The sequence below is a fragment of the Epinephelus fuscoguttatus genome, linkage group LG18, assembly GCF_011397635.1.
Source record: "Epinephelus fuscoguttatus linkage group LG18, E.fuscoguttatus.final_Chr_v1".
Lineage (NCBI taxonomy): Eukaryota > Metazoa > Chordata > Actinopteri > Perciformes > Serranidae > Epinephelus > Epinephelus fuscoguttatus.
Window position 1 is genome coordinate 8,551,176 of NC_064769.1, and position 17,280 is coordinate 8,568,455.

The 17,280-nt window shown below is 38.5% G+C and overlaps 1 protein-coding gene across 11 annotated transcripts in view; it reads right to left on the minus strand.

The window, feature by feature from the left end:
- Nucleotides 1-17,280, minus strand: part of mast4 (microtubule associated serine/threonine kinase family member 4) — a 132,915-nt gene that overhangs the window by 25,037 nt on the left and 90,598 nt on the right. For 5 of the 11 annotated variants that reach the window (XM_049603476.1, XM_049603471.1, XM_049603480.1 and 2 more), the window contains 13 exons: nucleotides 12,830-12,918; nucleotides 10,332-10,401; nucleotides 10,013-10,033; nucleotides 9,496-9,574; nucleotides 6,997-7,151; nucleotides 6,827-6,902; nucleotides 6,527-6,736; nucleotides 5,634-5,735; nucleotides 4,752-4,884; nucleotides 1,166-1,227; nucleotides 949-1,040; nucleotides 500-708; nucleotides 252-390 (listed from right to left, as the gene is read on the minus strand). In XM_049603476.1, the coding sequence (XP_049459433.1) occupies nucleotides 252-390; nucleotides 500-708; nucleotides 949-1,040; nucleotides 1,166-1,227; nucleotides 4,752-4,884; nucleotides 5,634-5,735; nucleotides 6,527-6,736; nucleotides 6,827-6,902; nucleotides 6,997-7,151; nucleotides 9,496-9,574; nucleotides 10,013-10,033; nucleotides 10,332-10,401; nucleotides 12,830-12,918 (1,437 nt within the window). Of the gene's footprint in view, nucleotides 1-251; nucleotides 391-499; nucleotides 709-948; nucleotides 1,041-1,165; nucleotides 1,228-4,751; nucleotides 4,885-5,633; nucleotides 5,736-6,526; nucleotides 6,737-6,826; nucleotides 6,903-6,996; nucleotides 7,152-9,495; nucleotides 9,575-10,012; nucleotides 10,034-10,331; nucleotides 10,402-12,098; nucleotides 12,216-12,829; nucleotides 12,919-17,280 lie in introns of those variants that run through there. The other 6 variants (XM_049603477.1, XM_049603474.1, XM_049603473.1 and 3 more) reach the window with 5 other exon arrangements.

Below are 17,280 nucleotides of genomic sequence, written 5' to 3' on the forward strand. Positions count from 1 at the left end.
ATTAACTTAAGTAAACGTAAATAAATATGGAGAAAATGTACTTAAAATATCTGTTAATATCTAGCAAGAGACGAGTAAATAAAACCAGTTATTTTGCACACTGGGAAAACAAAACAATGATACAAAAGACGCTACAGTGCTCTGTAAGGTATAGAGGACTGCAGAGACAGCTGATGAGTCTCTGTGGGTTCCTCCCTGCAGTTCGAGCTACTATTGTTAATATAAAAGTATTTAAATTTGTGAGGTCTCACTTGTCTGGTTTGAGGTCCCTGTGGACAATGCCATAGTTGTGGAGATATTCCAGAGCCAGCACTGTCTCTGCAAAGTACATCCTGGCCATATCCACAGGCAGGGGGCCCATGTTTTTCAAAAGGGTGGCACAGTCTCCACCTGTAAACATCAATGACGAGATGTGATTGAGAGGACACATGAGAGACATTGTTCAAAGTGCTTTCTTTCAGCTGCAGCACTATGCACTTAAAAAATACAAGCTGCTGACCTTCAACATACTCCATGACCATACACAGGTGCCGCCGCGTCTCAAAGGAGCAGTACATGGACACCACAAAAGGGTTTTCAGCAAAGGTAAGGATGTCTCTCTCCACAAAGGCCTGCTGTATCTGATTCCTCAACATCAGGTTCTGCTTGTTGATCTTTTTCATGGCAAACCGCTGCTTCGTCTCCTTGTGCCGAACCAGATAAACAGCTCTGTGGAATAAACAGTTTACCAGTCAGCTGGGGGAAATAAATGATCGTAAAACAGCTCCACTCGGAGGAAAATTTGCTATTATCATCTTGTGGAAATAGAGTGGGAAAGGGAAATATGCAAAAGAGATAACTGAAAACAGGAGACGAAAAAGTCAGTTTGAATGGCTTCCTTGCTGGGGCTGAAACAAACCATCTTTCACCAGAGATGAGATAATCGGATATAGAATAAGATGTCCTCACCCGTAGGCACCATTGCTGATGAGTTTTGTCATCTCGAAGTCCAATTCACAAGGTTTACGCCGGCACCTCAAGGCTGTGCTGAGGCTCTGAGACTAGGAGCAGGAAAAGAGACAAATACCAGAACAAATCAAAGATAAAATCTGTACTTAGCTGATACACCTGCGGTAGAGATGGATAGAGTAGATCAATACAAAAAAATCAATTTCTGAGTGCTTACAGAGTCATCTGTTTCTGGTGTTTCTGCAATCCCACTGTCACAGCTGGTCAGCTGAGCGATTTCTACAGAAGGAAATGAAGAGAAAAGAAAAAGGTTTTTAGTGAAGTATAAATTTATAACTTCATGTGAAGCCTATGAACAGCAGCGGAAGAAGTATTCAGGTTCTTTACTGAGGCAAAAATACTAACACCACACTGAAAATACTCCACTACCAGTAAAAGTCCTGCATAAAAGTATGCATCACCAAAATGTACTTAAAGTATTTAAAGTAAATGTACTCTAAAATGGTCCCTGTCAGTGATTTCCTATTACATCTGATGTTTTTTTGGATTTATGTTACAGCTGCAATATAGTGTATGTGACATTTTACTGCTGTAGATGTTTAAGGCGGCTCTTATTTTAACTCCTCTATATACTGTTGGGTAGTTTTATCTACAACACTGCATCATATTCTACAAGGTCATCGTATGTTTGTAGCATGGCTGCCCTGTGAGAACCACGTATCCCTAAAAAGTCAATTTTTCAAGGTGCCAGAAAAAACACAGGGTATTTACAGAGTTTATTTAGCATAAAGAAGTATTTCGCTGCTGAAAAGTCGGTCTTTTCATAAAAACGGCTGTTAATGCAGTAGTAAGACACAAATCCTTTTTTGATTGGTGTCACATGAACAGAGAAAACAGAGAAAAAGGGCTGTGGCATTTGCTTTTGCTTAAAAGTCAGAAAACAACAAATAACAGAACACACTGTGCCGCACCTGACCAATAAATTCCTCGCACTGGTGGTGGATGTAATGTAAGCCTGTCTGTTTGGCCATAGGAAACAATATTGCGGCCAGCTAGTGACAAACAACCTCATATTACAGTTAAACCGTAAGCTAAAATGTGTTTGTGGAAACATCTGAGGCGAGAAATAGGCAACAGTAACAGTAACAGAATCTTGGTTCATATTTGATCAGCACTGATTCGTTTTTCCGTCATTTTTTTTGTCATCCTTTGTTTTTACAATACAGGAAATAGTATGGCACCCACTTCCTGTTCACAAACTCTTGTTATACAGCCAAACCGTGAACTTAAATATGTTCTAAAAACATTTTATGTGAGAAAAGGCTATACAGTAACATAATCTTGGTTCATATTTGATCAACACTGCCTAGTTTTACACTTGATCAGAGTTTGAGAGAGAAAGAGAGATCTTTCTTGATCTGCTTCGATACTCATCTGCCCTCAGTGTCAAGCAGACAAGGATGTGGAAGTGCTATCTGCAGTCTGAGCAAAGGTCCTAAAGCCAGCCCAAATTGCTGGGAGAATTTTTGGCTGGGAGATGAGTTAGGCGATCTGGGCACTGGAAAGATGGAGGGAAGTGTACCACAGCATTTACACATACTACCCACACTGTTATGATACAAAACTGGTTGAAAATCAGCAAAGTTTCCCGTTGAGAAGTAGGAGAATTTTCTCAACACATAAAGAAACACTTAATCCTTCAGTTTATCACAGACATTTTAACATCAACACAGCTGGAGGGAAGAGAAACTTTGACTTGAAATGTTACTGTCAAATAAATGTAGTGAAGTAAACAGTACAATATTTACCTTTGACATGTATTAGTGCATCAGTATAAAATTACCAATGTAAATACTCAAGTAAATTACAAGTGACTCGAATTTGTTCTTAAGTACAGTGCTTCAGTAAATGTACTTATTTACATTCCACTGCTGATGATGAAAATGTTCTGCAGCGCAATTTTTGCAACAAAGGTAACTGAAATGCTGAGAAATCAAGACCTATAAACAAAGCAAAAAACAGCAGTCTTTATTAACCTATTAGGTTTGAGGTGCTGACTCCAAGATAATCTGAATTGAGAATAAATGGGGCGGAAATCAAATGTGGCAACACAAACACATGTCTAACACCATTTTGAAAATCACCACTCCAGAACAAGTGCTCATTAGAAACCACCTTGCATCTTGTAGGGTTTTTCTGTGTTTGTGTGTGTTTGTGTGAAATCATGCCAAAGTCCATGTGTGTAATTTCACAGGGGGGTGTTTGTCTTGTCCCTAGAGAGCCTGTAAACACATTTCCACTGCTATTTAACATCTGTCCTTCCTTGTAAGGTTTGCTTCAGGCGCACAAGGCGCTGGGCAAACGAAACACAGGAGGTGCTCGGGGGAAATGAACGGAGAGATTGGCTGATGAGCCAGCCTGTGTGGATCTGTGTAAGGTCTGTGGGGAGGCCATTCCTTTCTAATTAGTCATAATGAATGTTGTTTGTTACTGAATCTGGAGAGACAGAGGGTCATTAGAAAAGATGGTCTGTTCAGTGCAGGACATGAGTCAAGAGTATCTTTGTCTTTTAGTTCTTTCATTCCTTCACAGCCTCACCACAACAGTTACCCTGTATTTATATTTACTGCATCACCGAGACAATACTTAAGAAGCAGGTTCTGCAATACTCAGTACTTAAATGGAACTGAACAAGATAAGTATTTGATGAAGACACAGATACTTCTAGAAATACATTTTGCTCCTTTTTTCTTAGAAAACCTTTAAGAAAAAGAAACTACATGATTCTCTACCCAAATAATGCTGGAAAAAAATAACTGAAATACATTAATAGTAGAATACCTAAACCTGTCCCAATATCTGTAACTAATTCATGGTCTTTAGGTGTATTTCTGAGGAGTGTCAGCAGTTCTAACTATGGTTGCAATATTCCAGCTATAATCAAAACGGAAACTTTTCATGGGAATTAACAGGAATTTAGGGTAAATAAAAGTAATAAAATGTATTATTTACCGTGTTATATGCAGAAAGAAACAAACCTGTTACCATATCATAAGCAGAAATAATTGTTAACCACTCTAACAGAGATTAAAAAATAAACAATTTAGTTGTGTTTAAAGGTCCAGTGTGTAAGATTTAGTGATATCTAGTGGTGAGGTAGCAGAATGCAACCAACAGAAACTTCTCCTGTGTGCCAGACATGTAGGAGAGCTATAGTGGCCAATGTGAGTGGCCCTGCTTAGAGCCAGTGTTTGGCATGTATCTTCTGGGCTACTGTAGAAACAACATGGCAGACTCTGTGGAAGAGGATCCGCTGTATGTAGATATAAATGGCTCATTCGTAGGTAACAAAAACAAAATGATTCTTATTTTCAGAAAACTATACATTAATGAAAACATAGTAATGAATATTTTATGCCATTTCTGCCACTTTATCCCCCTAAATCATACACACTGAAACTTTAACTTTGATTAAATGACTTGACTCATGTAACATGAAACATTCCTCTCATCCTGATTTTAAGTGTATTTTCCTCCTAAATAACTTCACTATTGAGAGATTTGATTTTCATATTGAAAAAATGAAAATGAATGAAAAATGAATTAAAATGTTTTTTTTTTTACATTTTTTTCGTTACGTTGCAACCCTAGGTATACATATATATATATATATGTGTGTTTTCCCCTTAAAAGTTAGTTCAGTATTAAAAGTTATCCATAATGTAATGACCTTTTGCAACCTTAGGTTTAACCAAAGTTGTTTGGTTCTATCACAACTGATGATGACCATAAAGCTCCTGTACCTTCCAGAGGATCTCTCGTGAGTCCCAGCTGGCTGATGATGTAACGGGGGATGTCTGTTTTGATGCCCTGGCCCTCTTTAGCGTGTCCTTCAGCGGCCTCCAAAAGGTGGTAAAATTCTTCTGGGTCAAACTCCTGGAGACACAACAGCAGCATGCTTTAGTATATTTACACGTATAACACAACATTGCACAATTTAATGAAGGTAAACAACAAATCTGTACTTTATGTACCAGGAGCTGGTGTTTTTGTGGTTTTAACTTGGTTTTACTCTGGTTCAGACACACTCACAGATGGCTTTCATGACTCTCAGTGTGTAGTGTAAAGCTTGGATGAATAATGACACTGTAATAGTTTGTCAAGATAGGGAAATACACTTTTTATACTGTTCTAACCCCGTTCACATTACATTAGTATCAAAAACTTATACTGATTATATAGCTGCTTCAACCTTTATTTACCCTGGACACTGGTAAAGAATGTAAAGGATGAAGTTAGCTAAAGTAATTTTGGGACCAGTGGTAGGTTTGAAGTGTTGCCTGAAAGATAGAGAAAAAAGAAAAAAAAAAAAACAACAACAAAACTTTGCATCTTCTATGTTTTTTTCCCCTGTATATGCATGTTTAACCGGTGGTTTGATGTTAGTGGTCAATTGACAAAGGTTCAAGTCCCAGCAAATATATTACAGTACATTAAATATTTTGTAAAAAATATATTGTTTCAAAAAAGGGAACCTTGAGCATTTTTTACTTTAACCATCATGAACTAACAGACTAAGACTAAAGATACAAACATCAAATGCAAACACTAGTAGTTGTAAACATATGCAAAACATGAAGAATATACAGAATATTTCAGTGGCTGTTTAGTGACATGAAACATACCAGACATTCCAGCAGTCGAGCAGGTCGGGCAATGATGATGAGGATCTTCTTCACCAGCTCTCTGATGAAGTTTACTTCCTCGCTTTCTGATCTCTCTGTGGACTACACAGCAAAATACAAGTTATCCGTTTTTTTATATATTATGGTAGACAGGTCAGAGTGAGGTACTATCCAAAGGCTGTTTGTGCTTCTTGTGTCCTACCAGCACATTTAAGCGCTAAATATTAGACTAAAAAAATTAATACCCAGTGATCTTGAAAAAACCCAAAAAGTCATTTCATAACACTTACTGTCCAGAAGGTATTTGCAGAATGCTTTACAACTCTTCTGACCATCCGAAGGAAAATAAATCTGTCTCTTGCATGATTAAAGTAAGATTTTAACCAGTTTACCAAGTTGCACCACATTTTTCCTAATTCAAGCAAAGAAGGTAGCCAGAAATGACATATGCCATTGTTCATTTAATATGTGAAACACAATTAAAATGTTATTACCCGTCATATTGTTATATAATGTTTCTTTCACAAAATGTTACAAAATACAACATCAAGATGTTGGTTGTGTATTCCAAAAACAAGCAAGAACACATAATCTTCAGATACCTGGATTAGGAAAAAACATTTATAATTTGAGAAGCAGGTTTAAATCTATTTCTTCATCCAGGCAGCTACAAAAATCAGATTATTCGTTTCCGATAAAGTCAGATGCTAAGACCTGTGACTTAAGAGTAATATGATAATTAAGAAACAAACAGAGGGAAGGTTCTCCTGCTGTTAAGATCTAAATCTGTGCTTTGTAACACCACAGTTTCATTCAAAATCTCTGTAAGAAACTAAGATTTATTGGTGCACTGTCTTTGAAAACATCTCTGTGATTTCTGAAGACCCACTCACCTCCTGAACAAGCCTCTCCAGCTTGTCAGTGAGCTCGCAGAAGTAGCTGGAGGTGATGAGTCCTAGCCGGCTCTTCTCTAGACAGTCACGGGCCAGTTCAATTATCTGGTGGTGGGCAAAGCCGAGCACACCATCTGCCAAAGGGAGGACGCTCTCTGGAGAGTTGCTGCGGATTATGTCCTGAATCTTCTCCTCCATCTGAGCTGTAGCCTGCAGGAAGACGGGAAGGTGTCAGTTAGGTAATGCATAAGATAATTAATGGCCAGAATCGGCTGTAGTAAACATATTGTGAGCCCTTACCCTTGGAAACCGCTCCTTGTAGACGTGATTCATCATGATAATCTCATGGTCGTAACATGATGGAGACCTTCCAGGGCTGAAAAATAATTAGACTAAAATTAGTGCCTGAGTAGCACCAATGGTATGCATGACCACATGAGGATGATGTTAATGTAGAAGTAAACAAATACCTGAGACTTCGTGAGCGGGGTCGCATGGTTGTAGCTCTGCGGCATTCATCCCCGGAGATGCTCTCTGTGCAGAAGTGCTTGGAGAGGAAGTGCAGTTCGTCAGGCGTAGGCTGGAAGGGCAGCTGGTGCAGCTTCTCCTGTGATGAACAGGATGACTGGAAATGAAACACATATATATTCAACATGAAAAGAAAAAAAAGGTGGCATTTTTTGTGTGTGGATAAAAAGAAAAATAACACGCTGACAGATAATGTTGTTTTGACAGTTTACCCTTATGTATTTGCCAAATTTAGAGGGACAGTTTGACATATTGGGGAGTGTGCTTTTTTTGCATTCCATCCAATATTTAGATGAAAAGATCAGTAATGCATTGATGTGAAGCTGCAGCCAGGTGATAGTTAGCTCAAGTTAGCATAAAAACTGGAAGCAGGGGGGAAACAACTAGTCTGGCTCTGCTCAAAAGCAAAAAAAGAGTAAAGGTAAAATCACAACTAGCTATTTTTACATTTCGCTTTTTTTGTACAAATAAAATGAAAAAGACATGTTGATCATTGAGATGTAGAGGTTCTGATAAGAAGAATTTTTTAACCTTTAGACAGAGATATGCTAGCTGTTTTCCTCTGTTTACAGTCTTCATATTATATTGTATAGACATAAAATTGGTATTGTTCTTCTCATCTAACTCTTAGCGAGAAAGAAAATCAGTGTAGTTGAAAATGATGAAACACAATGATCAAACTATTCCTTTGAAGCATCCTAAATATGGAAATATAGTATGCAAACAACTTATCAGCAGACAAAACACCTGCTGACAGACTTATATTTGCAGTTTACTGCAAATAAAGTTTATTCAACAAATCAAACTGTTGTAATGAGTAACTCAGCTACGAGTCTAAACCCTTACCAAATATCTAGCACAATCTCTAATATGACTCTATTCGTGATTCATGTTTCACCAGAGAGACAAGGACATGCTTCCTTCCACAGATGGTGTGAATAGCAGGAAAAGCACTACACAACCAAATACCAAACAAAACAAAAACACAGCATCAATGCAAACGATTTTTAATCACCATGACAGTTTGTAATTCCTGTAAATGCAAGTTAGGTATTTACATGTATTGTATGTACACGCTCTGTGGCTCTGTGTGCTTCCTATAAACACAGATAAATTATGTTTTGTTAGAGTGAAAGAGGGATACAGACAGAGGAACTAAACACAATAAGACAGAGGGAAATGTGTGTGGGGGTGTGTTTTTGTGTGTGTGCCTAATGTCAAAGACATGTTTACTGCAGAACAAATCTTTTAGCTTTCACACAGTGTGAATTGTAGTCACTCTGGTAAACCAGACACATAAAGAACAAACCCTGTGACAAATAGTGAACTTTACATTAAAGTCATTTTAACTTTAGTTTGTTCTTCATGAGGACAGATTTGTCTTTGACCAACTTTCCATCTCCTTTGAATGAGCACATTTTTGTGCAAGAGCTGTGATTTTTATGGTAATGTACATAATAAACCATATCTTTACAACCTGTAGCAAGTTAAAGTTGAAGTCTGTTGATTTTGCCAGTTATAGTGGCAATTGTTGACAATAAATTGACTCGGCTGTGGGCGTCAAGTGAATTGGCTAAAATAACAAGACAGAAATTTTGGCTGTTGCCTGGTTAATATTCTCCATCTCTGCATGTGACAGCATGAACTGTATGTGTTTTATTATTTTAATTCAATTTTATTTTAATATTTTATGTATTTACGTTTATTACATATATATTTACACTCTTTATATTTGCACTTTTTTCTACTTTGTACTGCAACTGCTGCACAACAATTTCCTTCTACCTTATCTCATACCTCTATCATATGGTTGTTTTCAGCTTTTCACCTTAATGACTCTGAATTTAGACCTTCAAGATTTGGGTCTGTGAAACAGTTGCTTCTGTCAATCTTTATCAATGTCATGGTTATATTATATATTATAGTATTTAAGTAATCTCATAATGTTGAATAGAAAACTTGGTTGACATGTAGAAGTTGACCTTTCTCTAACTGAGAAGCCTGGGAGGAAGTCAACAACAAACACAGGCATTATTATCAGCTGCAAAAGTGGGGCTGGTATTGTTTTCACCTTGTGAGTGTGGCTGTGTGTCATCATGGTGAAATGTGGTCAGAAAGAAACCTACCTTAGTGAGAACAACTACAGAAGCTGTTTTGAGTATTTTGCCAGGTGTCTGTCTGTCTGTCTGTCTGTCTGTCTGTCTGTGGACAAATTTTGTCTCTGTGATAGTGTCACAACCACACAAGATGCATGATTGTGACGCTGAATAGAAAATAATGACAATATTAGTCCAAAACATTTGACTTAACCTATTCAATCTTACTTTTAACTACTCTGTTATGTTGATATATTTCATTATGTTTAGCTGACATGGATTAGTTTGGCCTGTTTTATGTCTTGACCCCAGCTGTGTCAGTTTGGGTGAGTGCATGATTCTTACAGAGACAGTGGAGCTGGGCGTGTTGGTTCCATATCCAGAGGACGGCAGGGAGGCCAATGACCAGCGGCGACCATCAGTCCTGTCACACAATTGCAAAGACAGAGAATCGTCACACACTTCAACACACACACACGTCTGACATTGAATCCCATAAATAAACAATAAATTACAATGCTATTCAGTGTAAATAATCTGTCTTTGTTTAAAGACACGTTTGCAAAATTATCTTCAGAAACATGACCAAGTCATGACTTCCATGTTTGTATTCAAAACATGTAAATTTACTACAATCCTGATGATCACATGGTTGCTATTGTTCAAAAGTGTTCTATTAGTCAGACGAGACAGAAAAGCAGAAATAAGACAAACAATAACTGAATGTTGAACTGAAGCTGAAATGATGTTTAAGAAAGTTATGATGAGACAAACTAATGAATTGTATGAACTATAAAATGTGTTCAGATAAATATGGGGTAATGAAAATTCAAGGGCAAATGAAAGCCTAACATAAAGTTACCTGTCTGCTCTGTGGCAATGACTGTGGATTATAATAAAAAACATAATTACATGATATCATGTTGAGAAATGGTATAAAATGAGTAACACATTGATGCCGTTTTTAAAATCAAAAATAGACTTAAGAAGCTGAACAATTACACTTGTGCTGGCAAAGAAAATATTAACATCTTTATTGGCCGTCGCTGTTGAATGGCTACAAATCAGAGAACAGCATACTCTATTTATTTTAAGAATCTGTATCTGACAAGTTTCCCTCTGGTCTTTATTGGCTGATTTGTTTGACTGCAAATCAAGTAAATATCCATGGTTGTGTATACCTTCGTGCAAAGGAGAAATGAGCAGAGGCACTGGGAGAGAAATTTCTAGGACTGTCTTGTGGGCTTGTTCCTGCGAGAAAAACACAAAGAAAAAACAAATTTAAAGAGGGAAATCATCCTGCAAGCAAAACAATAAGACTGGATTCCAATTTCAATTTGCACTCATAACAAAGACTGATTAACTGCAATAAACCAGATATGGCTGCATAATCACAGATCAGAGTCAACATTGCACACGTGTTTGATGTCTGGTCATTTTACCCCTTGAAATCTTCCTCAAAAGATTAAGACTGTATAAAAATCAGAGGAAACATTTATTCTTGTTTATTAAAATTCAGGAGATGGGCAAGCTATAGCCAATCCAAGTGAAATAGTTAGTGCTACAGAAAGTTTAATGAAAACCAACTAGGGCTGCAACTAAACACACTTTTCATTATTCAGTGACATGCAAATTACTGTCTTTATTAATCATTTGGTCTATAAAATGTCAGAAAAGAGTAAAAATAAAATGCCCCTGAAAATTTCCTAAAGCCCAAGGTGTTTTCTCGACCAAACCCAAAGATTTCAATTTACTGTCAAACAGTTTCCCCTTTTTTCTGTTGATCAACTAAACATTTCAGCTATAAAAGCAACAGCAAGTCATAAAACTATAAAGTTCTAGTTTTATTTGTACCTTAACAGACATTTAAAGAGGTAAGAGATTTAAAGAGGCTGTTTTAAAGAGGTGAAGAAATGATTTCAAGTAAAAAATGTAACTTTAGCCCTTAGCAAAATAAACTAAATAAAAACAGATATATAAGAAAGTTATATGGCCTTTATTTTCTGTATGTATTTGTTTATGTTTTATCAAGGGTTTAACCTGAGCCAAATGCATGCAACAATATTTTTTAATGCAATATTATTAAACAATATGCAAGTTCAGGAATCGCAATCTGTATCAGGGAGGAAAAAATGGTATTGAAACATGTCTAGTAGAATTGTCTACCACCCACTGACACTTCTAAAGCCCTAAGCTAACCATCAGCATACTGAAGTAGTAGGTTTAGAGCACAGCTGCTTCAGTGCACTGGTTTTGTAAGAGTTAGAAACAAGGTCAGCAACAAGGTAAACTAAATACACCCAGAGCTCATTCCAGTATCATTTTCATCAACAGCATATTCACTGAATGCACACTGTTGTGGGTATTTTCCAGCCAACCAGAAAACCTGTTTGTCAAATGTCATCTCTCTTCCTGCCTTCCACTTGTAAAAACAGTTTGTTATGGCCAATTTGTTTTTGAAGGCCTCCCAGCATGCCAAAATGCGTCTGAATGTCAAACATGTGATGCCTAAACCTAGCATTGTACAATGTAGTTTAATACTCTCTTCTCACTGATCCTAAATGGTTAAACTTCTGAGACACGTAGTGACAGTTGTAAACCTAAAAAGCCTGACAGGCACATAACTTATGAAAACTGCCTTGATGTTGCTATAAAAACTCAAGTGCAAGGAAGAAAAAGGGCTGGTCTTTTATGTCGCTTTTACTAAAGTGCAGCTTAAACTTCAGTTTATTTAAAGTGCACATCACAAAGAGTCTCTGCACCCTTCACAGGTCAAAATACAATATTAGAAACACACAACTATGAAAGTTTATGATTAAAAATGCACACATACACACACACACACACACACACACACACAGGTGTAACACCAGGATTTAGGTATGGAACCAGTGTATACTTCAGTTGCACGAGAGCTGTAAATGGAAATAAAAGAAGGTTTTTCCTACCTCTGGCAGCAATATTACGACTGAGCCACAGTGTGAGGTCATCCCAGTGCTGAACACATTCATTTGCAAGAATATTGTGATTTTCTGAGTCCATCTTGAAGATGGGGGCCCCTTTCATTAAGTTAAAATACAGACTGAACACAGAGTTGCGGCTCTAACTCTGCTGACCAATGGCAGGAAATAAAACGCCCTGTGGTAAGCGAGGCCTGCCCTCCCTCTGCTCCTGTGCATTTCCTCTCTGCAGGCCAGCACTTCCTCACCCAGCACAATCACTGCCCTTCAACCCACCACTCTACAATTTAATTTTCACCCAAACACCACAGAGCTGACCTCATATTGTAATAACACTTCAATGACTACTTTTAGTGCTTTGCTTTCTCTCATTGCTTTCTCTGCCAGACCCCTGCATTTATACTGTTCAAAGACAGTCAACAATATTCAATATGTACATTAACTCTACTTCTGTCCATTTAATAATATCAGTATCATATGAGGGTGCCACATATGTGCTGGTTTAAAGCTCTAAAGAGGAAATCACAGGAGAATTACACAACTTCTTACAAAGGCTTTGCATTTCCCCATGTTGTTTTCCAAATTACTTTATTTTGCATTAAACAATGGACTGCATTCCTCTTTGAGAACATTGTGGATTAATGGCTCCCCCTCTGTGCAGGAAAGGGTGAACACACATTCATTAATAGACTATGCCCACGTACTGTACATACACTTACCTGTTAGAGATGAGAGGGGAGAATGAGGTCGGGGTAAACCTGAAGACTGACCGCTTCCTATCAGGCTTTTTCTGTTGCTCGTTCTGCAGCTGTAAAACCACAGAATCAAATATTAGGCAGTGGCACTGGACAAATTACTGATCACATATTTCCTTATTGACAGCAGGCAAAAATCTCAACTCATATGCCTTTACTATTTTAACTTTTTGATGTTACATATGCTCCTCATTGTAGTATTTGTATTTTGATTTGCACATCTTCTCTCTGTCTTTCCCTCATTGCAATTAAGCATAGTATATAGGTCAAACCCTCTGTCTTTGTGTTGTTTCTTGTCAGGTGTTGTAAAGGGGAAAAAAGGAAGACATATCATGATCAGAATTTGTGAACCTTCAAAAATATTATAAAATTTCAAAACTTGACATTACTGTCCAGAAAGTCTTATTAATGAATTATAAAGTTGAAAAACATTGAAATTCTACAGTTTAAATGACCTAAATTAAGAAAAAAAAAATTTCAGCAGTGATTAAAAATTTCACACTCAGATATTATTTTTCTTAAAGCCTCAGGGCCGAATTCACAAAGAATGAACTGCGGCCGCTGATAGCACCTTGAATTGCACTTCACTTGCACCCGCAGTTTGCTCCGTCTTAACGTCCTATTCACAAAGGATATTGCGCTAATGATATACCTGCGCAAACACGCCCACAAAGTTTGGCTGCTGGGTGCAGTTTGCCCCTGATTGCAATTAGCCACATGGCATGACATGGTAAGTGTTTGGCAAAGTACTGGATACTGTATACCCTGATGTAGTAATGTCTGCTGGTGAGTCAGTCTAACAGTGTCGGATGGGTTGAGGCTGTGGATTTGACCAAGTTTGACCACTTTATCACTATTCCCTCTCACTTGTAGCTGTTTTTTCATTATCTTTTGAATTTAATATGAATTATGGAACCGTTTTTGTTCACGTTTGTTTCCCCCATTTCGTAAAATAAATTATTGAAAGTTGCTTTTGAAGTGCGTGACAGAAGTGCGTTTTGAGAACGACCGCAGACTGTCACCTGTTCAACGCATCAATATCTTCGGATGCCATGAAAGTAATAATGATTATAATAATAATGATGTCAAAATATTATTTACAGACTGATTTAACAGACGATCACTGCTGCACCGATCACTGGAAAGTCTGGGCGAGAGGCTTCCACAGAGGAGCGCCCAGTTTGCACCAGCTTTCTAAAGACGTTATTTACTTCACTCAAACTGTGTGTGGCTATTTGTGCTGGTGTTAGTGAATTAGACGTTTATCAATGAGGCTCATTTGCATAGAAAGGGGCATTTTTTGCACCAAATATATGCATATTACCTCATTTAAATACGTGCAAGCGCAGTTAGTGGAGCATTTCACCCTCTGCGCGTGCTTTGTGAATTAGATGGTATCTGTTTGCTCCATTTTTACCGGTTTAGCGGCCGCAAAAGCCACGCAATCCTTTTGTGAATTCAGCCCTCAGTGTGTAAAAATGGTGAGTAACAGTGACATCAGCAGTCAAATTCTAGATTGCAGGGCTCACTCGTGCTCACTCGCTCACCCCTCCCGTCAGGTAAGTGACGGTGGCCTCGTAGGACAGAGAGCCTTGCGCAGACAGAGATGGCATCATCCACGAGTTTATCAAGTTTTTCAGGAGTAGGCCTATCTAGCGATGAGGTGAATATTTATTTAGGAATCTAAACCATGTTACGATATTGTAGCGACCCTGCAATAAATGTTCTGTTATAATGTCAATGTTCTGTGAGTTAATGGCATGTTTGGGATTGAATGAGTATAGGGAGGGCGGCGGGGTGCGAGTGTGACGGGGATGAGAGCTGTGTGAGTGCGCGTGCTGGTGTGTGTATGAGCGAGCTGGAGGAGAGAGCAGGAGTGCACAGTTGGAGTTACAGCTAAGTTCTTGTTTGTTGGTTGTTTTGGCGTAGTTACGGCCAACAGTAACCTGTACTTTTCAGTAATAAACAGTGGTTTGCTGAATAACTGCGTCATCCTTTCCACACGTCCTGGCGGACACTACAATATGTTATAGCTTACCAGTGAGATATAGGTTATCTGTGAGATATAACGTTATGTTAGGAGCGTTTTATTTCTAATTGTTTTGGTAACACAAGCAAACATTAGCACAGTAATGCTAAAACAACACGTTTTATGTGATAGTCACGGCACAGTGCGGCAAATATAGGTTGGTACGATTATAATATATGTGTTTCCAGTGTGGCGACGCAAGAAGGCAGCCTCCAGCATACCGCGCCCTGGCTGTGTATATATAGAGAAATCATTCTAAGCCTATGAGAAAGCTTTCCTGTATGTGAATTGCAATTCACTTTAGTAAATATATATTTATGAAAGCAATAGTTGATATTTGCTAATAAACAACCACGTAAATTACACATTGTAAAATCAAATTCCTCCTCCACAAAGTCGAAGTCTGGCAAAAAGTCAGCCATTATTCTATAAATCTTTCATAAAATAAATGAATTAACTTTTCAGGCTACTGTCCAGTTCTGCCTTCCAGCTGTTGCTGCTTGTTCTCATGAGATTTCAGGCAGGGTATGAGATCGCTGCTTGTTCTCGCAATATTTCAGCCGCGCTTTGGAAAGCAGAGCTAAATGGTAAACAAACATGGCACCACACTGGTAAGGTAAGACAACACGTTTACATGTCGTTTTCTATATGTTCTATGACATTTATCCTAACAATATAAGGCGGTCTTTGTGGGAAAAAAAGCTTGTTTAGTGGACTAACTTTGCACTTAGTAAGTTAACTTAAGTATGCCCTTTCACTTACGTTTTAACAGGTCTGACGCTACTATGCGCCCCGGCTGTATCTAGGCTAACAGCTAACATGCTAACTATTATTTTTATGTCACTAGTCACTTGAAACAAATTTAGGATGATAGGAGACAGGCAGTATGAATTGTCTTGACAAGGTTTTTAACACAGTGCTGGCTGAGGCAGTCAGCAGCTAATGGTGCTAACTCCATAGCGCTAAACAATAGCTGTGTTCGAAATCGCTCCCTATCATGGATATAGTGCACTATATAGTATGTTCGCCATTTTGTAGTGTTGTTCGAATTCTCCGCAGTTAATTTCATTCACTATATAGTGGACTATAAAATACCCACAATGCACATCAAATGTGAGTCAACAAACAATGTACCCTACATTTTACTCCCGTATACCACAATGCAATGCGGTCGTCTTTTGCCAGAAGAGAAGAAGAAGAAGAACTGCAAAGATGGCACAAAAAGAAAAGAAACGAATAGGATGCTAGCCGGTAACGTTAGCTCACGAGCTAACAATAGCCACTTAGCTCGCATGAGCCAGGTAACTTGTAGCTTATGCACTATTGTGGGCTATTACAGCTCACAATGCAGACACACAACCGTAGGTGACAAAACCAAACGTCCACACCATTGACATTTCAACAGTTTATTGACAAAAAGTACAACCACCATACAGTTCGATCATCCTCAAAGCGCCCGGTTTGTTTACATGATGCTCGGCTCGTCCACTTGCGTCACAAGAGTATGTGGCGCAGCTACTGACGCAACAATGTTCAGAAAATTTCAGTTAGTGTCCGAAATCTCGTTCAGTCGTTCCCCACGTAGTGCACCATATAGTAAACACGAAATAGGGAATAGTGAGTGAATGAGTGGACAGTTTCGAACACAGCTACTGGCAACAGCGCTGACAGAGCTAACGGAAGCCTCTTTCACACTGCCTGTTCAAGGCAATGCCATAATGTTAATCGCCATTACCTTTCTTTATAAAAGGTACGACTGTGGAACGGGGGACCAGAGTTGACTTGCCTTTGAGCCGGCAGTGGAGGTAGTTATAGCACCAAATCGATGTCTTTATAAAAAGGACAGCTGGCAAGACGGGACAATGGATGGGATGAGTGTGACGTTTTGACGATGCATATAGCAGCAAACTCAAAGAAGAACAGAGGCCAAAAATGTCCGTAAATTGGAAGAAGAGAGAGAGGAAGCAAGAAGAGGATGAGATCCACGGTCATATAATATGGTTGTTAAATGATTGTTTTTGCCATGTTATGCCGTTACTATTGTTTAGAAAGTACTGCCTAACGTGTTTGGTATATGTCACACTAGAGGCAAACACTGTTGTGTTACAAGTCACTCCCATAACACCCATAACACCCGTCATGCCTGTTCTGGTTCCAGGGTGCTGTCAAGCTGCCATTGTTTGGTTCTGTATGAACTTGCAAAGCAACGTAAAGGATGGACTTAGGCTCTAAAGCACAATCTCTGTGTAAAAAGGGCCGGTGTTAACCAGGGGGGAACCAGAGGGTGGTCACTACGTTTCCGCGATGACTTGGACCCGATATCAGCGGAAACTGTGGTAGCAGTTGTGATGTGCAGTGGTGATGAGCTAGCTGGTGGGATACACAT